The 22,511-nt window shown below is 41.3% G+C and overlaps 1 protein-coding gene across 1 annotated transcript in view; it reads right to left on the bottom strand.

The window, feature by feature from the left end:
- LOC311003567 (sodium channel protein type 3 subunit alpha-like) overlaps positions 1–21,045 on the bottom strand; it is a gene marked incomplete at both ends in the record, with an annotated part of 242,843 nt that extends 221,798 nt beyond the window's left edge. Inside the window, 5 exons of the mRNA XM_083995335.1 lie at positions 4,016–4,144; positions 6,543–6,637; positions 15,053–15,163; positions 20,652–20,795; positions 20,923–21,045. Of these exons, the coding sequence (XP_083851461.1) occupies positions 4,016–4,144; positions 6,543–6,637; positions 15,053–15,163; positions 20,652–20,795; positions 20,923–21,045 (602 nt within the window). The remainder of the gene's footprint in view (positions 1–4,015; positions 4,145–6,542; positions 6,638–15,052; positions 15,164–20,651; positions 20,796–20,922) is intronic.
- Positions 21,046–22,511: the final 1,466 nt, after the last annotated feature.

Genomic DNA, 22,511 nt, shown 5'->3' with positions numbered 1-22,511 from the left:
GTAAACAGGTTGTTTTGAGACAATCATTTCATTCTGTAGTCTGATACGTAGACAAATGTGACTATGCCTATTCTGTGGTCTCTGACTCACCGGGTGAACACAGTAAAGAATACAAAATGCTGTTGACTAACCCTTACACATTTTTATTACTAATTGGTCAACATGAAGGTTAAGGACCTATTGTGGGCTTGGTTGAAGGTAGGGTTGGAGTTCCTATTCTGGAGCATTTTTTACATAATTGTTTGAAATCCTCTTCAAACTGCAATTGCAACCAATTAATTAAATGCTTTTTCACAAAAATGAAAAAGTCAGTCACCAGTGGGACGGACAATCCTGTAAAAACAGCAGCCAATCATCATGAATGTGATGTTCAAGTCAATTGGATCATGTTCAAGCTGCCGTCTCTCTCTGTGTACCGCTCTTCCTTCACTAATCACGTTACCGATCAGAGTCTTCAACCACCATGGAAAAGTCCTCGTACCACAGTGAAGTCTGGTACAGGTGGTAATCTACCTCTAAGATGGATGTTGGATGCTTTATTATGATGTCAGGTGTTTTCTTTCACATCAATGAGCCATGAGAAAAATCTGGGGGACAGTTAGTGATGCTGTGTATGGCTGAGGTGTATTGTTTTTTGTCATTGTGGCCATCAAGGCATTTATGTCCAAGACAAATTTCCCTGAACGGGACAATAAAGTGTATCGTATCGTATCGTATCGTATCGTATCGTATGTGTAGTGACACGCGACAGTATCGTGGAAAGCTGCGTTGCTCACATTGGGATTACATTGGGTCACACCTTGATGTGAAGCCAACACTGAACAAGTGTTGTGTGTTCCTGGGCTCTGGAGACTTCAGAGAGAAGTCTGAGGAAAGGGGATTGGACTTTTGACTTTTTCCAGGATCTCCAACCATACCTTTAAATATTGAGGAGTAAACACTGACTTGTGGCAGAGAGTTTAACCAGAACCACCTGTTCTCCCTGATGCTTCAGACCTAAATCCAGGAAACAATTGTTTTCTCAGAAATATTCATATAAATGTAAATGTGAGTGATACCCAACTGTTTCTGTCTTTGGCTTGGTGACCACATGAAGCAGAGGGCAGCAGACAGAATGTAAAGGACATCTCCAGTAGATGTGCTAAGTGTTTTAATGGATGGTTTGTCCTTTAAGTGAAGCCATTTTTCCCTCTGAGGGACTGGGCTACAGGTCATCAGGGTGGTATTATGTAACTCTGCAGACACGGCGTTCCCCTGTCCCGGGACACGTTCATCAAGATGTTTCAATCTAGCAGGCGGAGGGTGTTGGAGGTGACACCGGTTCATTACGGCACACGGTAACCTCAGAGCCCCACTGCAGGTCAAATATTGATCTGATCAGCTCCTTCTTATCATTTATCTTCCCGGCGGCATCTCTCACCACATGCTTCTAGCTCCTCAGCTCTGTGATTGATCATCGCCTGAATGCTCACCAAACCCAAGCACTGTGATTTTTCATCAGTCAGTCAATCACTGAAGTGGGCAGGTCACACTCTTTCCCTCTGAAACAAAACGCTGGCAGAGTGGGTGCAGCTGACAGCGCTCAGACAGAGACTCTGAGCTGTTGTTTGTGTCTCATTGGATGAAGGGTTTGATGGTTGTTCATGTGCTGAGTGTTTAAGGAGCCATCAGCTTCAAAAAACATGTAATTTGGAAAATGTCTGTGTGTCACTGAGTTAATCACTTTTTTCCCTTCTCCACTGAAACACTGAACGTCATACTGTTCATGGAACATATCATCGAGCCTGCACTTCGTTTCTTTTCCCCACTTTGGAGCTGCTGTCTTTTCCTGTTTATTGTCTGTTTTGCTAGGTTTTTTGTAGTTTGAGTTTCACTTTCCCGCTTTCCATATTGAAAGAATCTACAGAGTTGATTCATCTCTCCTTGGTTTTTGTGATACTTTAAATGTTAAGCTGGTTTAAAACGGTCCAATTCAATCATTTGACTGAAGCTAGATAATGAAAAGAAATAAACCTTTTACAAAAATCACAAACTAAAGTCAACAGCAGCAGGTGTTTTTTTCATCACAGTGACTTATTAAAAGGATGAGGAATCAGGAAGAGCAGAACACGTCCTGGTTTGTGTGTTAGTCTGAACGGTCTGCTCTCCACAGGTTCCTTCTAGTAACAGGTGTAATACTAAACCAGTGGCTTTGCTCCGGATTACATTGCTGTTCTAAACTAAAAGAAAAACAGACAACACACAATCAGCCACTTTAAAGAGGACTGAAGATCGGAGTGTCTTTAAATGTCCCTCTGTGTCTGCAGAGGTTAATATTCTCAGATAGATCTCATGAGCTGAGGACAGCAGCTCTGTGTGTGGACTTTCTGAAACATTTCACCAGAGCAGGTGTCAGCTCATTAAAGTGGAGGTGACCTCAGTTTGGAAACAAATCCCAAGCTTATTTAGAAAAGCATTTACAGTACAAAGGAACAGAGGAAGATGCCATTTTTCACTGCTGAGCAGCCCCGGGGGAAATGTGTTTCTAATGGAGGGCCAATAACCACCCCCAACCCCCACTATTCAAGCTATGGAGCAGGGGAGACCGATTGTGGGATGGCATTTACGTAATCTAAGGGCAGCAGAGGTCATTTAGGAGAGCAAGCCGCTGGCACACTGGTACAGGGTTCAAATCCCATTGAGGTCCTAACCCACTAAAACCGCGTGTTAACTCTCCTGTTACAAACACACAGCACCTCGGTCCTAAAAGAGTTCCATGCAGAAAAGCAGAGGTAGAACAAGTGTTAAGATCATTCACTTACATGAGTGTCATAAACATTATTGGAAATATTATCATATAAATGTGACAAATGTATCCACAAAACAAGTCATTAGTCATGAGGTAACTGAAAGATATACAGTATACTGTAGGTACAGTATCTACCATTTAAATGTTGTTTAACTGTTTTATAATGATGGGTTGTTTAGTGCAAACGGATGCATCATATTTTTGTAATCATCATGTTTTATGTGAAAAATGTAATTTGGAAAGCGTCAGATAAAAGTGGTGACGTCAAGAAGAACACATACTTTACTTTGAAACATGGAGAAAAAGTTAAGAAAAGTTGAGTATAAGTATTTGTAAAATACAGTGGACATCACTTCCCACCACTGCAGACAAGATGTTTTTAAAGCAGCTTCTGCTTATTAAGTGCATTAATGATTTATGACGCTGCATCCTGAAGTGTGTTGTCCTTCCAGCGTTTGGATGGACAGCACAATGAGACAACAACTTTTGAAGTTACAGCAGACTTTCTCCTTACTGTGCAAATGTGTCAGAGTTTAACAAACACACTTGTGCTTAGCTGTGGAAATGTTTCCATCTTCCTGCAGCTTGGCCTGCGCAGACAAGCCTATGTTAGGCTTTAATTCCACAGCTTTAATCCCATCAGTCGTGTCATATAAACTCACCACTCTGCCGCTCTGACTCTCTCTTCTAAAGACCTCGACTAAATTCACTCATTTCCAGTTCACGTCTATTTTCTAGGCAGATGCTTCACAATAAACACAACATAATCACCCTTCTTTCCTGGTCCACTTTTAATATGAAAAATCTACAGGAAGTGCTGACTCTGGCATGACACCAAACAAACTATGGCGGGAAAGAATATATTTTTTATTATATATAAATAAATATATAATATATATACATATATGTACTTTTAAATGGACCAGCTATACACTAATTAAACTCAGAAACACAGGAGAATGTTTGGAACGTTTGTTTTGCCTTTTGTGATAATTCCGTTGGGTTAAGGGAGGTTATCAATGAGGTTATTAAAAATACTAGAGGTTGCTGCTGTTTCAAGAGTGTTGACACTCATGGAGAGGGATCACCTCTTAAAATGTTAATCTGGAAAAATGAATAGATAAACATACTCCTTGTTGATGTTGATGTGTTATCTTTTGCTACTTTTATTTTGAAATTTGAACATTTATTTAAGCGTGTGTGTTTGTGTGTGTGTGTTGGACTCACGCCATGACAATGACACTGAAGTCAAGCCAGTTCCATGGGTCCCTCAGAAAGGTGAAGGGCCCCACACAGAAACCTCGCGCCAGGATCTTTATGAGAGACTCAAAGGTGTAGATACCGGTGAAGGTGTACCTGAGGGAGGGAGGGAGGGAGGGAGGGAGGGAGGGGGGAAGGGATGAAGAAGGGAGATGAAGTGAAAGATAAGTAAGAGGAAAGGAAAGAAAGAAGAGACAAAAAAGAGGAGGAAGAAAGGATGGAGGAAAAGAAAAACAAAAGACAGACAATAAAGGGGTGAAGATGGAGAGGGGAGGGGAGGGGAAAATCAAAGGTGGAGGAAAAACAGACAGGTAGAAGGTGAGGAAGAAAAGGAGGGAGGTTTGAAGGGCAACAAAGGACGACAGGAAGAAACAAGGTTGAGGAAAGGCATTTTAGATCAGGAGTGGAGAGATGAATAAAAAAAAGAAAATGGTGAGAAGGAGTGGAAGAGGGGGGTGGATGAATATTCATAAAAGGGACAGAGCCTCAATCCTCAGCCAAACATCACTTCAAACATCCCTCACTTATTCATTTTATCCCCTGAAACTAGTCTGAGCCAACAGGAGCCAAGTGAAGCGAACAGAGACAGACAGACAGGAGGGAGTCAGGCACGTCAACGCAGCTGGAGGCCATTAAAGGTTCAGTTCACACAAATCACTAAAACACACAGTGAGTCTGATCAAAACCACATACACAGGCAGCACAGGCTTTTCAGTCCAGATCTTGATAGAAAATCACATCAGGTTTAGATTTCAACCAAACAACATGAGAAGCACTGACAGCTCTCGTCTTTTTCTAATGCCAGAGTTTGTTGCTGCTGAATCAACATCTCGGCAGAAGGTTGTAGACAGGTCAATGAGAAAATTATTTATTCTAATTCAACTGTTTTTCTCTTTTCTTGTAAATTTTATGGGAACCTCTAGAGGCCCAGAAAACAGGGGCCAGATGCATAAAATTCACTAAAACTAGTTGTACGCACACAACCAGAAATATACATTATACAACATACATCCAATTCAGTGACAATTAGGTCACATGTGCAGGAGTCTCATTACTCCCACAACTGACTGAACATGGATGAAGAATCTCTCTAAATCCATCATTTTGTATAAATACACTGAGCCACTGAGTGACTAGGCACAGAGAAGTAACTTTATTCTGGACTTCATTTAATGGACTATACTAGCACTAGTGGGTCCAGCAATGGTCAGAACAAAGGCCTTATCATGATATTTTATCTATAGCGCAATACCTCTGTGGAATAACCTCCCTCACTATCTCTGTTGTACTGAAAGTAAACAGGTATTTAAAAAAGAAATTGAAATCCTATTTTATACGAGCTGTACACGAGTACGAGTGGTCCCATTTTGATGTCTAAGAAAAACTCTGTTTAAGATTTGTGGAAATGTTCTAATATTTATTTTCACTTTTTAACATTAGGTATATTGTGATTGACTGTATTTGTAAATGTATGATATGTTGAAGATGTGACGTTCTTGTGTATATTCTGTGTTGTTCCTTGTGGACCCCAGGAAGAGCTGGCTACCAAGGTACCAGCTAATGGGGATCCTTAATAAACAATTAAACAATTAAACTAAGTATGACAATGACAACAAACAGCTCATGGAACCACTCACAATAAATACATTAACATCTAAAGAAGCTGAAAGGGAAATTGAGCACAAATATTCTAAGTCAATAAATGAAGCTCTGTGACGCTGGTTCTCATTTCGAGTTAAATTAGGTATCTCAGCTTATTTTGTATTTTCACTTCACAGTAACTTGGACCATTGTTGAAGGAACAAGCACAGGTAACACCAGTTTATGTGGCATACTTGTGTTTTTTCTGTGTATGCATCATTCATGTATCTGGCCCCAGGGCTCACCATGAGTGTGCCAGCATTTACTGGAAGAGCTGCTTTCAACAGACCCCCCCTCCAAAAGGGGATTTTTTTCCTAAGAACGTATGCAGGTATAGTTCCATTAACATGTGTAATTTGAAATTGTCACCTTAAAAACAAGTAGCCTAATGGAAACATACATTTTAGTTATTTCAATAACTGTCGGATAGGTTTGATAGCAATATGTCCAAGGGAGCTGGTTCCAACTGAGGTAGTCTGCTAGAAATGTAACATTATGAATAATTGGAATGATATTTTGAGAGGATAAAAACGTATTCACAAATCTCAAAAGGGAAATGGAGACCATTCACAACAGTGTTTTGTCAACTTAAAAAAAAAAAAAAAAAAAAAAAAAAAAAAAGTAAGTCAAAATAAAATTGCTCATATTTGATTTTTAAACTATAATGTACACCAGGCGACAGACATAGAAAGACAGGTACATAGACTGACAGACAGGCAAGTAGGCAGACAGAGAGACGGGTAGGCGGACGGGCGGACAGACAGACAGACAGACAGACAGACAGACAGACAGACAGACAGACAGACAGACAGACAGACAGACAGACAGACAGGCAGTTTCCAAGTGTACTTACTCCAGGTATTTGGCCCAGTACGCCGGCTCTGACATGGCCATGAAACAACAGTTGGTCAGGATGGTGCACATGATGAACAAACTGAATAATGTGAGCTGGTTAAGGAACAAGGAAAGTTTCATATCACAGTACAACATAAAATCATTTATATCATGATCTGACAAATCGATGGGAATCTGTGGAATCACAGATAACCAACAGTCAGTGGGTCTCATTCATTAAAAGTAAGATTTGCAGATAAACGCCCAAGCTACTCAAAACCAACTCCAGATTCATGAACACCAAAACTCAGATTTGATCATATCTACTGTACATACGTATGATTATGAATGCCAGTCAAGCGCAAATTGACAGTGAGATTCAATTATGCTGATAAGTACAGCGGCTCATGGATGGCTTGGATGTACCAGATCTGTCAGCAAGCTCCTGCTGGATATATAAATATTGATGAATGCTAAAATGCACGTAAATTTCCCCCTGCAAACAGTTTAGACACAAACTTGTTCTGTTCACATTTCACTGCATTAAAACCGCTAAGCTATTCAATATTTGACATCAAGTCATCCAGGTTTTGTTTCCAATTCTGTGTGGTAGTAATGTGGTGTAATATTTTTGGAGAGTATCAATTTGCAAACTCGTTAAACATCTTCTCTAAATATGCTCTATTGTGTGTGATGTTCAAGATTTAAGATGTGTGCAAAATTCCAGGAAATAGTAACACATCACAAAGTGCATCATGTTATAAACATGCCTAGAAATACGTGATAAGAATCACTCTGCCATAACATTATATTTGTGAATAGTTTCATAGATAGTTGCAAGGAAGTGGGTGGAGTTTCGGTTGAAGAACAAGAAGGACCAGAATTACACAGTTAATTCAGTACTTTTCTCATGACTTGTAAGTCATGAGACTTTTCACTGTGGATAAAAGCATCAGTGCCAATGTGGAATGGAATTGTGCTCAGTGCAACAACAGCAATCGAGGAAGTGAAGCTTTTATGACTTGTTCCCTCATGGCGTGTCAGCTAAATGCCTGAAATGTAAATATAAAAAAATGTCTGTGTGTGTGTGTGTGTGTGTGTGTGTGTGTGTGTGTGTGTGTGTGCGTGTGTGCCGATCACATGCCAAAGTGATTTTACATGTGCCTTTTTTAAGCACCTTCCACTGATTTCCCATTAGGGCTAAATAAAGACAAAGTGCTTTGCCATGTTAGCATGTGTGTTTCAGCACTCCCCTCCAACGCCTGCCACATTCAATACAGAAAATTAATATGCCATTAACAACTCTGATGGTAGAAAGGGCCCTCTCTTGTCTAATCATCATATAAAGGGGAGCAGTAACTTTCCAAACTGTCAAAAAGCAGAAATATATGTTAAGTATCACCTTCACCTGCCATGTTCGGTGCTACACGTGATGAGGTGGGAGAGCCTTTGTAAGACCTTGCTCAGCTGTCAATCACACCTATAAATGAATCATAATTATTGTAATTTGGCAGAGGGAACATACTCCCTGTGTGAAAGCAGCCTAAACTCCAGCTGAAAGTTGTTTGAGCGGCGGGATAATTGTTGATTGAGTGCCAGCTGTAATGATGTTGCTGGAGTGCAGTGGCAGGCGGCAAGATAATACAGTTACCAATTGACAAACAACGCAAATGTCCCCCCACCGCTGCCACTGCAGAGCCTGGAGCTAATTATGCTGTAATGATAGCCCTGCTGATATGGACCTCCCAGGCCACCACATCAGTAATGTCATTACACCTCCCACATCCACCACAGGTTCCTTCTTCCTCTCCTCTCTCGCCTTCAATTTCCCTCCTTCTTTCCACATTTGTGCATCTACATCATGCTTTCCTCTTTACCACCTTCTTATTTCTCAATTATCTTATTCAATCAGCTACAGACCAGGACACGGCACTACTCTCTATCCCACCAAATTAAATCATACAAACCTTAGGATGGCATCACTGTACTGTAGGTCTTAGCTGATCCACAGACTGCTTTTATTTTGAAAGAGGAGCAGGGAGGAAATGCATCTGCAAGCAAAAGCTCATAGGAGAAGGGGCAGTGGTCAGTGGTCAGTCTGAATTTCTACATTGACTATATATACAGTATATATATAAAACAATAAAAAAAATTAAAGCCGCAAGTGGTGATGATTGGGCCCTTGCGACACCATGCCACCGCGGGGGCTGTGGCGCGAAGCGAGAAGGGAGAAAAAAACTTGCAGGAGTGAACAAACACAATGTTTGTCACCCCCCTGCTGGTGCTACGAACAAAACCAGATGTGGGCAAGTGCGTTCATTACAAATGTCAAGTTTTGAGCAAATCAAACAATGCATGTAGGATTTATGACAAGTTAATGGCTCATCCACCAGGTAGCGCGAGGAACAAAACCAGATGTGGGCAGGTGTATTCAGGGATGGACTCTCATCACACCTGTGAAGTTTTGACCAAATCGGACAATGCATGTACCAAGTTGATATATTATCCAGCAGGTGGTGCTACTTGGTGACCAGACGTGGTGCGTTCAGGGGCGGACCCTCATTGCACATTAGAAGTTTCAAGCAAATCGGACAAAGCATGAAAGAGTTATCATGACCATGTTCCATGGCGAGGGATCGAAAGTGGCCGCCGCCGCCTTGGGCAGCCTGCAACATGACACAACATGTGTATCACTGTGGAGATTCATCAAATTGACTGCCATGTGTAGAGAACTTTAGAGTAAAAACTGGTCACTTCCTGTTACCACCAGGGGCGCTATGAGTAAAATGGGAAGTTTATATATCAGGACGTTCAGGGCGGAGCCTTCATCATGTCCAGTTTGAATTTGATCAAGTACGTATGTGGGCGTGAGAGCTGTTCAAGGTTAGATGGCAAGCACTGAAACAGTCGCCAAAGTTTGTCGAGCCTGAGCAGCCACGCCATTTGACCTACAGACATTCTTTTAATTCATTTTGATCAGCATGGGGTCTTGATGTGTAAAAAAAAATCTGAAGTGGATTGGGTGAAATCCCTACGACTAGTTTGTTCAAATATGAGGTGTGGAGAAAAGAAAGTCAAAAAAGTCAAAATGGATGACTTCCTGTTGGGTTTTGACCATGACGTTAAGAGAGTTTTTTGTGCGTCTTGGCATACATGTGCACCGATTTTCGGCCACCTACGACAAAGTAAGCTCAACGGAGAGGGGTTTTTTAAAAACTTTCTAGGGGGGTGCCATTTTGCCCCATGTCCAACGACTTTAAAATATCGAATTTTCATGCAGGCCTGATGTGCACACCAAATTTTATGCGTTTTGGGGCATGGGAAAGGCTTCAAAAATGCAATCTTTTAGGCCTTACAAATAATAATAATAAACACTACATTTACAATAGGGCCTTCGCTGATGCTTGTTGTCACTTGGGCCCTAAAAAAAACTTTGGGAGAACTATATATTTTTGTCAAAGTGAGTTCTCCACCCTTGCTGTTTATATTTTAATTTTTAACTTTCAACCCTTAAATTACAAGAAGGTTTTATAGAATAATTTTAATACAGCGCTGACACAATGCAGCTACTCTCTACACACAATGCTGAAACCTGAGCTACCACCTTGGACTTGTCTCAGACTGGAGAAAACAAGGCGACGTGACTATGATCAAGACGTTTTGACCTGGAAAAATTCCAGAACAATAAAAACAAAGTCAATGTCATCCTGCAGAACTGCACAAATACACACTCAATATCCGCTCACTAGGTCTGCATGTTAAATGTTTTTTCTGCGTGTCAGTGTGTGCTATTGTGGTGTGTCACTCAGAGAACTGAACATTTGCACATGGAGTTTTCACATGCAACTTTGTGTCTATTAGGCTAATCTTAAATTTGGTCTAACTCGTGATTTATGATTTTGATATTGCCAATTTTGTGGCAGGTACACTTAGTTCTTATACTTACTTCATATATTTCAAAAATCGTGGCTGATCAGCCTAAATAAAAGACATACACTTGACTAATCAACTAATTGATTAATCGTCCCCATTCACAACCATTTACTGCCTGTGTCTCAGTGCAGCACGATGCACCAGTGTTTCTCAGTGAGGGGGGGGGGGGGGGGGGCAGAGACCTTTCTACAGCAGACATTATACTTAGTGGCCATGTGTACCTCATACAACCGCACTCCAAAAAAACTGTATTATCCCTTTAAAACACAAATTAGTCACCACATACAGTATGGCCAACACAACCAAACACCTCAGCAGGAAACAGCACCAACACAAAGCCAGTGAATCATTGACTTTAGTGCAGCAACAAAAACACAATCAGGACACAACTGGCTGTAGTAAAGCTTCAGGATTCCAGAGCAATGCATCATGGGATCCAAAATCTAAATGTACATCCCAGCAGTACAGGCACTGATGAGGCAGTGTACTGTCAGACGCTGCTTCACTCCTGAAAAACATTTAACAGTTACAGGGCAACTTTAGCTGTTTTACACCTGTTCAGGTGTGTTTACTAGTCAGTGTTCAGTTAGTCTTCCTGTGAAACCAAATGTCCTCTGAGGCCCCAGGCCAGCTTGATCTGATATCATCAGCATTAAAGTACCTGTGATGATGTCATAATGATGTCAAAGTGACAATCAATTTTATCTGACAGAGAGCTCAGACAGCAGGAAAATTGCACAAAGCTGTTGCTGTTTAGTTTGCGTGAGACAAATGACTTTGATCAATCAATATAAGATAACCTTAGGTTGTGTTAGATATGTGACAGATAGATAGATGGTTAGATAGATACATTACATACATACATAGATGTTTTTTTTTATTTCACATGTTACTATACAGCTGCTATAATATTCCACCAATCTTCATCTTCAGTTTCAAATGCTTTAATTTTTAAAGCTTTAAAATGTATATGTTATTTGTACCAAAAATGCCATTTTATGAGGTTTCCGTTGTCAAAGAGATGTGTCTCCGTGTAAAACATAATCAAGTTTGAAGTAAAGATGTATGGAAAATGAATGGTTTGCCTGTCCACTGTTGATGCCTGTTAAAAGAATAAACACAAGTTGTAATCTCAGTGGTTGTAAACTCATGTGGCTGACTTTGAACAGTCAGGGATCTACATCCTGAATCCTCTGAGACCAGTTTATACTGGATCCTCAGGATGACGTGGACAAATGGCAGTGTGTTTACTAGTTGTGTCGGTGGGCCCTGTGTGTGTTGCTCTGTATGATGATGAGAGAGAGAGAGGGAGAAGGAGAGAAAACCGGAGGGCTCATTCTGTTGGTCATATTTCTGAGCCAGATATCATCATGAGCTGTCTGCTGGGCCATAAACATCAACAGTAAATATAACCTCGTCTTCATCAAGGTGGTCCATCTACACACACATGCATAAACACACACACACACACACACACACACACACACACACACACACACACACACACACACACACACACACACACACACACACACACACACACACACACACACACACACACACACACACACACATTGCTCCTGAATGACCTCTGACCTTTTCCAACACCCACTATTGTCAGGTTTGTTCACTGTGGTTTCCTCACATCAGTAGAAACATGTTGCTGATGCCACTGTGAACATTTATTTACACTTCTCTTTTACAATCGCTATGACCCGTTTGTCAATACGCAATTCCCAAAACAATTAATTTCTTGCTCAAAATCGCACAGTTTAACTAAACACTGACACATGTTGTCTTCCCACAGAAACATGTCGTCAGTCACAGCAGAGTCTCATAAAACACTGACAACTGATGGAATAACACAAACTGAATCACTTTACATGTGTCAGATCTACTGTTTTACAATCAACAGAATATTGTATTGATCATGAATTGGCTTTTGTGCTGTGCTGTTCTCTTCATTTTGCTTTTGTTGGGTTTAGTAAATTCAGGTATTTTGTATCAAAAAGTAGCAAAAAGTGAACAACCTATCTTAGAGCAGCTTTACAGAATGAACACTTTACAAAAAAAGAGGAGATTGACACACATTCTACAGTAAAGCAACTGAAAATTACTGCAGAAAGACAAAAATCAGCATCGTAGCTGCTGGTCATTCACAGATGTTTGAAAATGTAATTTACAAACAGAAGAAACAGTAAAATATAAAAAGTCACTGCTAATCTGCCAGCTCTTCTTCTCTCTTTCTGTCTTTCTATATATATATTTTTTGTACAAGATCAGAGAAAATAGGCCATGTGACTGGGAATCAGCTGTGATTGATGTATTTGCATTAGCTCAATCAACTGGTTTTCAAAAGCAAAGAAACAAAATACAGGACAGACATTTCCTCAGCCTTTAGGTTCGGTTTTGAACATGAGGTTTTCTGTTTTGACAAACAGTATGAAAGCAATTGAAAATTTAGCAGTTTACATTATGAAGTTACCTACCTACTGTTTTGGTCTTGGTTGAAGCTGTGTGTAAAAGAAGTTAAAACTAATTTTAAATATGTAAAACGTATGTATTTTGTGTCAAATGTGTTAATTGTACAGCCGACACAGGCTGATGTGGTAACTGTATGAAGAGTTTTGAAAAAGTGTTAAAAGTATTGAAAAACAGGTCATAGCGTTTGTAAAAAAAAAAAACAAAAAAAACTGTGACAACATTATCAAAATAATAATAAGTCATGATGCAGAAAATAGAAAAATATTCCCCCCTCAGAACATTTTCACATAACACAAAAAGTATATTTCCCCCACACATTATGCTTCCTCTGAATGTTGACTTCTAGTAATAACAGTTATCATGTCTGAAAATAAATAAGCTTAACTCATTGAGTGCCAGCCCTTTTATAAAATGGTCAGTGCCATGTGCCAGCGTTTCAGGGCATTTGGAGTAATATTTCAAGACCCAGAGAATATTTTGTACTATGACTCTGAAAACACCAAACAGCTCAAAGGAAAGAGGAGACTCTCTATTTAACTAGGGAAAAAAACCATTTGTTTGTACCTTGTTCCATTCTTGATTTATCTTAAGTTGAATAGAGCCTGGTTGCACCAAAAAGACCACTTTTTTAATTTTGGCTTCAAAAACATGTAAGACATCTGAAAATTTCACTTCATGTTTTTTCATTGATGCCTGCTCTCCTACTTCTCCTCCTGCAGTTGCTGCCCCCACCCCCACTTCACCCTCTCCTACCCCTCCCCCCTCCCCCTTCACCCTCTCATATCTGTACGTCAGTGGCACTCAAGCGTTGGATTTTGATCGACGAACGTACATCTACGTCAATGACACTCAATGAGTTAAAATGTTTGTTTAGTATATAGACCTTAGGTGATGGTTTATACTTGGGTGTTTAGCTTAAAGAAATTGTGACTCAAGGTGTCAGAGAGAAATTCAATTCAAATCCCAACGTGCTTTCAACCAGCAGCCTGACCTCTGGACCTAAACGCTCTCTGGCCCGTTGCCCGTCCCCGTCCCCCGTCCCCGTCCCCGCCCCCCGTCCCCCGTCCCCCGTCCCCCGTCCCCGTCCCCCGTCCCCCGTCCCCGTCCCCGTCCCCCGTCCCCCGTCCCCGTCCCCGTCCCCCGTCCCCCGTCCCCCGTCCCCCGTCCCCCGTCCCCGTCCCCCGTCCCCCGTCCCCGTCCCCGTCCCCCGTCCCCCGTCCCCGTCCCCCGTCCCCCGTCCCCGTCCCCGTCCCCCGTCCCCCGTCCCCGTCCCCCGTCCCCGTCCCCGTCCCCCGTCCCCCGTCCCCGTCCCCGTCCCCCGTCCCCGTCCCCGTCCCCCGTCCCCGTCCCCCGTCCCCCGTCCCCCGTCCCCCGTCCCCCGTCCCACACCACACTGAAGCTCCTCGCCGGCGTCTGCCCCCGGCTCCAGACGTCAATGTGACAGATATTACTTCACACCCAAAACTCAACAGTGCCCCCCCCCCCACCCCCACTCCTCACATCACACTCATCTATTTTTGCTGTGGGAGGCGCCTGCTGGTGTTGAGAGACGTCGAGCCGGCGGACACGCTGCTGTTGTCAGGGGGATAAGTGGGTGAAGAGGTAGATGATGGAGGTGTGGTGCTACTGATGTGCTGCTTGTATGCTTGTGTGTATTACATAAAGAGACACAACAACAATTTGGACTAGTGTGTGTGTGAGGGGGGGCAGCTGCTGTAAGAGCAAAAGTTGTGTTGCTGAAGTGGAGTTTTAGTGTGTGTGTGTGTGTGTGTCTGTGTGTGTGTGTGTGAGAGAGAGTGTGTTTTCGGAGTGTTTGTGTGTGCTCAAGTGTGTTCTGGATTTGTGCCCTACCACACTGGCGCCTCAGTGACAAGCTGTGGTGTGAGTCGGACACATAGACACACACAGACATACAGACACACACATATCAGCACGCACACTGAAGCCTGCAGGCTGCAGGGATGCTGCTCAGCCACTGACGTCTGACCTCTGACCTCCCTGCAGCCACTTCCCTGCAGCTGCTGGCTGACCATCAGACCATCAGACCATCAGACCATCAGACCATCAGACATCATGCAGAGGCAGAGTGGGCGTGGAAGGATATGAGTGGACCAGGATCCTGATAGCGATTCTCCGGATGGGGTGGAAAGGGCTGAAGATGTAGAGGGCTGACGTGGCACTGAAGCGGAAGATGGCCTTCCCTTTGTTCAGGACTATGAAGGTCTGCAAGAAAGAAAGAGAAAAAACACATTCATTGGTAGAGCTAGATTTGACACATAATTTGATACAATTCAAGATAGTACATAGACTACACTATTCTCCCTCCGGATTGCAGAAAATATTTCCGGATGTGTGAAGAAGGAACACTATCTCACTTATTCTTGTCATGTCATAAGCTACAATCACTCTGGGGCGGCTTGTTTGAGTTCTTCACTAAGGCCTTTAATCATCCATGTAACCCAGACCCACTCAGTGTGTTGTTCGGGGTGGCCATTGGTCAGATAGTGTGAAAAGTAGTTAGATAGTGTGAAAAGAAGTTGTGAAGCTAAGGCTATTTCCCTTTCAACATTGTTAGCCAGAAAGCTAATTTTACAGTCTTGGAAATCTGAAAGGGCTCCTACATTTGAAATGTGATTGAGAGAACTGGGAAATGTATTACACTTGGAGAAAATCAGGTACATTATATCTGCTAAAGAGGAAATCCTTTTTAAAATCTGGCAACCTTTTCTTGATTTAATGTCTAAAAACTGAATTGGTGCTATTCTGTTGCTGTGCCATTTATTCTATACATATGTCCTGTTTGTCTCTATTTTCTTGTCATCTCATATTTAGGACATTATGAGGACAGTTTCCATGACAATTCTAATCAATTTGACAACATACACTGCAGAAAATGACAAATTTAAACACTGCAATTATTCACATCAAGTTCACAAAAAGTGCTTCACTGACAGGTTCAGAGTGTCATGTGTCAGGAATAAAATTCCTGTAGATGTCTGTGTCTCGGCTGAAGCTGAATTTGTGATAAGAGACATATATTTTTATCCATTGTATTAATTGCACATGTAGACATGAGATTTTACTGACATTATTGTTAATGCTGATTGAGAAACTAGTTCATCTTGAGGAAAAATCAAACATTCCAGTAACCAAACTCTATGTAGACAGATAAAGCTGCAGTGGCATGGTTGTCCACAGCAGTTCAGTGACGTCTGTCGCCACGCTGACATGAGGTCCTGCTGTCTTTTTCTTTTTTCTTTTTTAAATTTATTTGAAAAGGGACATTTTGCACATTAATAAAACATTATAAAAAAACAAATGTAAATGCAGTCCCTCTGCCGGATTGTAAAGGGCAACCTTTTAAATACAATACCACATGGAATAAAACTCATTCTATACACATAATAAATACACATTTGGACGATAAAAACACAACAATGTGTGTCCACATTAATAAATACACATGTGGACGACAATAACATCATGGCTTAGTCAGTGCTCACATCTTTGGGTGTCAACAAGCCAGTTCTTTGCTTTTGCTTAGAATGAGTGATATGATGGAGATTCTCTCCATTCACGTGATGCTGATGTGAAGCTGAGAGCTTGTGGCCTTTGACTGTTTTGTAACAGTGCAGGAGCACAGACTTAGTTTTTTTGTTAATTCCCCCAAACTCTAAATGTTCCTGCAGACTGGTACAAATAACACACAAACACGTTAAGTGTGTTTATGTGTGTTTGCCCTGGGTGCTTCAGAGAAACCCAGAGGATTCAGAGACACTACACTAGAGCTAAACACACAGAGGGAGTGAAACAGAGAAGAAGGAGGGTGAGGAATCTCCCCTAGAGGAACTTCACCGGGGAGAGAAACAGATACACAAATACACAAATACTAAAAGAGCAGAGAGTGGACTGAGGGTGGTCTGAACCAGTGGATGAGCTGGCAAAATGTTGCTTTTTACAGGGAAAGAACTCATCACTCAGCAGTCCCGACTGATCTCCACTCCTCCAGCTGCTAACTCAACTATTCAGACACCTGAGTGCTTTACTGTGTGGTTTGTAGAAACTTGAATACATGGTGATCCGCCAAATTATCAAGAGGAACGTTGAGCCTCTCATTTCTATGCAGACGACACCATTATGTTTTCACCTGTCTCCACTTAAGCTCTAATATCCAGATTTCAATCTGCCTTGGACACACCAAGTTCTCAGAGCGGGTATGAGTTTCAGCATATAAAAGAGTGGTTCCAAATCATGACATATTGGAAAGTAAAACAAATATTTGTGGCCTACTATACTATACTATACTATACTAAAATAATCTTTATGTATTTGCAATACATGTACATTCTAATTATGTTACTATTGTTTCTCTCTCTTTTTTGCACTACCTCAGACAACTTAAATAGTGTTATCATTGATATTATTGTTTTTGTATTCTTCTAGTCTTTGTTAAAAATTCTTTTTGACTATTAATTTTATGTTGTTTTTGTCCCTGTCATATTGAAAATAGTATTGTATTGACTTTGAAATTTGAGTGACACTTTACACTCTTACCTTTTCATTTGTCTTTTTTTCCCGCTGATCCAAAGAGACAACAAAAAAGTATACAATGTGGTCCAGCCTTAAAGCAGCTACAATTAGTCTATCAAAGCTGCAATTCAGCCCATTTTTTATCTGTATTTTCACCAAGAGTTTAGCTAGTTGGTTTTTAGATAATTTGTGTGGCCAACGGGTTGGGAATCATTGGTCTATGCAAAAGCCAGAAGCTGACGGCTTGGTGGAACAATGAATTAATCTGAGCATGTATAAAGGGTCCTATGTTCCCCGTTTTTCCCAAAAGGGTCCTATGTTCCCTGGTCGCAATACATACTGGGGAACATACCCTTTTTCTGAAAAAGGGTCCTATGTTCCCTGCTGTTGCCGGTCGATGGACTCTCTCTACTTATCTGGACTCTCTCTATCTATCTGGCCTGTCTAGCCTCTACCTGGTCTTTTTACTAAACTTAACCAACTCCTTTCTTCATTGCCTAAACCCAACCAATGGGACAATTCCACTCGCTCAAAGTCACAACTCAACTCTCATTCAGAAATAGGCAAAAATCTGCAAAGTCACAACTCAACTTCCAGGTATGGGTACAAAACTTGCATGTTCCCCGGGTCCTTTTGGGGAAAAGCAGGGAACGTAGGACCCTTCTATGTTCCCCAGTCCTATACAAAGTGGGGAACATAGGACCCGGGGAACATAGGGATGATCCCTGTATAAACTAGGCAATGAGCTGTGATCTTTCAGCAGCTTTCAGGCTGCTACCTCCCATTCACACAACACTTCTGATGTTGCAGTTTGAATTATCAAACTAATGAGGAGTGAATTTGAGTGTGTGTTTGTGTGTGTACACATATTGCCAAATCCTGTTCAGGACCAACTGGGTGATTCTCTTTTTAATAGGTGGCTCCATTGTTAACAGTAAATCAAAGAGCTACTTGACTGACAGGCATCAATGTGTTAAGCTTGGCCATACAAAATCAGATTTTTTGACTGTTACGGGAGGTGTACCACAAGGGTCAGTCTTGGGGCCATTGCTTTTTACTCTTTATATCAATGATATTATTCCTTCTTTAAATGGTTGTAATGTCCATTTTTATGCGGACGACACAGTTTTATATTGTATTTCGGATTCTGTTCAGACAGCCATCAACAACCTGCAAACTGCTTTTAATTCTTTTCAGGATTCATTAATCAAACATAAACTGCTGCTTAATGCAAACAAGACCAAATATATGTTGTTTACCCGATCCAAAAATGTTGATTACAATAGTATCCATCTTTACACCAAAACTGGCTCAGAAATTGAGAGAGTCAAGGAGTACAAATATCTTGGGATCTGGCTAGATGAGGATTTCTCATTCAAATATCATATTAATGAACTTATCTTAAAGTTGAGACAAAAAATTGGTTTTCTGTACAGAAACAAATCTTGCTTTCCAATGCTCTCAAGAAAATTAATAATTGAAGCAGTGTTTATGTCCGTCATGGATTATGGTGATATCATCTATAGACATGCTGCTGCCTCAACTCTGAAACGTCTAGATTCAGTCTATCATTCAGCTCTAAGATTTATCACGGGTGATAAATATGATACTCACCACTGTGTTTTGTATGGAAAAGTTGGTTGGCCTTCTCTTGAGGAAAGGCGCAAGAGGCACTGGTTTTTATATATTTTTAAGGCTCTTACAGGCAAATTACCACTGTATGTAGCAAATATGTTGGAATGGAACTCTGCTACTTACAGGACCCGTTCGGCTGAACTACTGCTACTCAAAGTTCCTCGAGTCTTTACAAGTATTGGCAAGACTGCTTTTTGTTATGATGCCCCTAGCTCTTGGAACGCGTTACAGCACATCCTGAGATTGGACGCGCTCCCTTCACTCAGTGAGTTTAGGTACTTGGTCATGAATAACTGTGTTTCCATTTGTAACTGTTTCAGATGATTGTGTTTCTTGTTTCTTGTTAAGTGTATATTGGTTGTAATCACTTCAAATGACTGTAACCACTGTCAATATTTTTAAACTGCGTTGTAAACTCGACGACATTGAAAATGAGGGCAACCTCAATGTCTCTCGAGAATAAATAAAGGTTATAATAATAATAAAGTTCCCCAGTGAAATTCTCCTTGTTCTTAACACTTCTCGGGATCGGGTGGATCAGTATTTTTCTCCTTTTTTACAACACATATGCTAAACTATCAATAATGCAAGGAAACTTAGTTATTAAGGTTAGCCTATGTATAGCAATTTTATTTGGATGATGGATTTTTAAGAAAATATACGGAAAATTCTGACTCAGTGTGCAAAGTCCTTCCACCTCAAAACTCCATCTTGCATTTGCCATCCACAAACTATTACTGTAGTAGCAGTTGCGTAGGTACTGAAGCCACTGGAAGAGAAGCTAATGAAAGAAATATTTTCTTCCATCAGAGTTAAACATGACAGGGAAATAATGTTGCAACCATCATATTTGTGCTTGACTATGGAGATATCCTTAATTGTCATGCTGCCATGTTGCTGTATGATTGAGGCTGGAGCACATTCCACATTCCAAGATTGACTGAACTAAGAATACTACTTTAAAAAACATCCGTCCTTCTGCCAAGCAAATGTGAATGTTTTTTTAAGTTGGCATCAAAACTTTTACTTGATTTGCACAAATCTACTGGTGCTGACAGGAAGTTCCTGTAACTCTAACACACATGCAACATCAGCAGTAGTTCTTTAAGCATAAATGGAACAGGTGAGCATCATGTGGGAATAAACTACTAATTACAATTCAGATCACAAGGCCAATGCACAACTTGTTTTCCTGTATGAGTAAAAGGAGTATTACTGTAACACAAGCAGCTGTAACTCGGTCGGGGAAAAGTGACATCTGCCCGTGGAGAGAGAAACAGCCAGTTCTCCTCCATGTGTTTTGTTTTGAAATGAAATGCTCAAAAGCAAAACTGGGCACAGAAATGAATGCAGCGTTTAAACAGAACAGAGAGAGAAAGAGTGAAACACACACACACACACAGTCACCTGCCCTCTGGTTTTCAGTAAAGTAGACAAACAAAGACTCATTTTATCTTCCGGGGATTCTCAGAAAAGAGGGTTTTCCCCCCCCAAAACTCTTAACCCACACACTAACCCAGACACACACACATACTGGGTGACCTACCCTCTTGTCTCTGAAGTAGTATGGGTCAATGTCTTCCAGGGGAACGCCCACCAGATGAGATGGGATGTCAGCGAAGATGCGCGGCAGCTGTTTTCCTGCCTCCAGGTCGGGCCGGCGCCGGGGGAGCTGCACATCGCCCAGGTCCTGAGACACACACACACACAAGCGCATACACAAATAACCAAAGCATCACGTCCCATGAAATATCTCACATCTGCCTATTGAAGCTGCCACACATCTTATTATTTTCTGGATGGATGGGTGTGAGAACCTCCTGGTAGTGTTTTTTGCGTCGAGCCGCCTCCTGGGCAATGCGCTGCTCGATGGCCGCCAGGGAGTCCGGCGTGAAGCTCTGAAAGCTCTCTGGTCCCATTGGAAACACACAGCCAGCCATCTTCTCATCCTGATCCTGCTGCTGACTGGCCCAGTATACCAGCTGCAGAGACAACAGAGAGGAGACATCAATATACAACTAAAGTTCAAGCAAGAAAAAAAGACAAATCCCAAGTGTTGACAGTTATATTTTGTAACCAAAGTCTTTTTCACCTTGCTCCCTTCCTTCTTTTTCAGTTCCCTACATTTCCCATGGTGTCATTCACTGCCACTTTCTCTGCTCTAGATGTTTGTGTAAGTTGCGATAGTGATATAGGGATATATGGTGAAAGGCAGGTGGGTTGATAAACCTCTGCCTTGACTAAAACTGATTAAGAGTCTTTGCCACAGGTGGAACAGGTGGATGAAGACATGTCCTGTGTAAAACATCAAACATCTAATTCAGATTATTCCCTTAAGCTACAAAACATAGAAACACACCACACCACTTTTACTCTATATTAACTTTTTTCTTTTATATACAATAATGACAGCCTATATATTTTATTTTGAAAATACTCCACATCTCAGTTTTCTACTCTCAGGAGAGAGGACACATCTAACTATATTTCATAAAAACGAGGGCAGTTAATTCAACAGTATGGCTGTTTTATATTTTGTCATCCTGCACAGAAATGTAATATATTACATTTCTAATCTTATATCAAGATTTATGTTGCCACCTATGAAATGAAATATTAGTCACATATGTGCACAGACACCAGTTGCAGGAAAAAATCATTACTGGCCAGTTGAAATTAATTATCAGGTGTGCTCATAATTTCTATATGGTTCATGCCATACCTGTTTTTATTTAAACATAGGCTTATATAAGTCTTCCTTAGAAATTTTAATTTCTTTTAAACTTTGCCCTTTCCATCCACACATATTTCAAATTGGCCTATTATGTTCACTTGTATTTGACCATGAGATGATAATGTAGCGGTCACTATAAAGTAAATTGTGAAACTCTTGTTGACTATATTTTGACTCCTTGAGGCATGAGATGAGGAACCACTGATTCCAGTTCCTGGAGAGTGTGAGTGTCAGGACAGAGCCTTGATTGAATGGCTTCTTCAATTGCACAATGATTATGTCCTCAGAGGCGGCAGCGAGCAGCCTGGGACGGCCCAGAGCTTCACCTCACTCATCATTCAGCAACTGCTTAGGCCCTTTGAAAGGGCCACAATCAGCGTGGAAAACTGTCTGTGATCAACTCCAACCTGATGAAGCACAGCCGCACCTGCTGGCCTGCATCCACATGCGCTGTTCACCACCTCAAACACTGACAACAGTGTGACAATGAGTTGTATGGCTCAGAAATACAAAGACAAAGACATCAACAACGACATAAGACAAAACAAACTGTGACAGCAACAAAGGACTGTTTTAAATTCTGAGCCAGTACTTGATTATATTAGTGGGATTACTATTCTGTCCAGTAAGGTCATCTAAGAAACAAATGTGCTTTGAGTTTCAGTGATGCAG

The sequence above is a fragment of the Trachurus trachurus genome (assembly GCF_905171665.1).
Source record: "Trachurus trachurus genome assembly, chromosome: 20".
Taxonomy (NCBI): domain Eukaryota; kingdom Metazoa; phylum Chordata; class Actinopteri; order Carangiformes; family Carangidae; genus Trachurus; species Trachurus trachurus.
The sequence above is the reverse complement of the archived record's forward strand: the minus strand, read 5'-3'. Positions and strand labels throughout refer to the sequence as shown.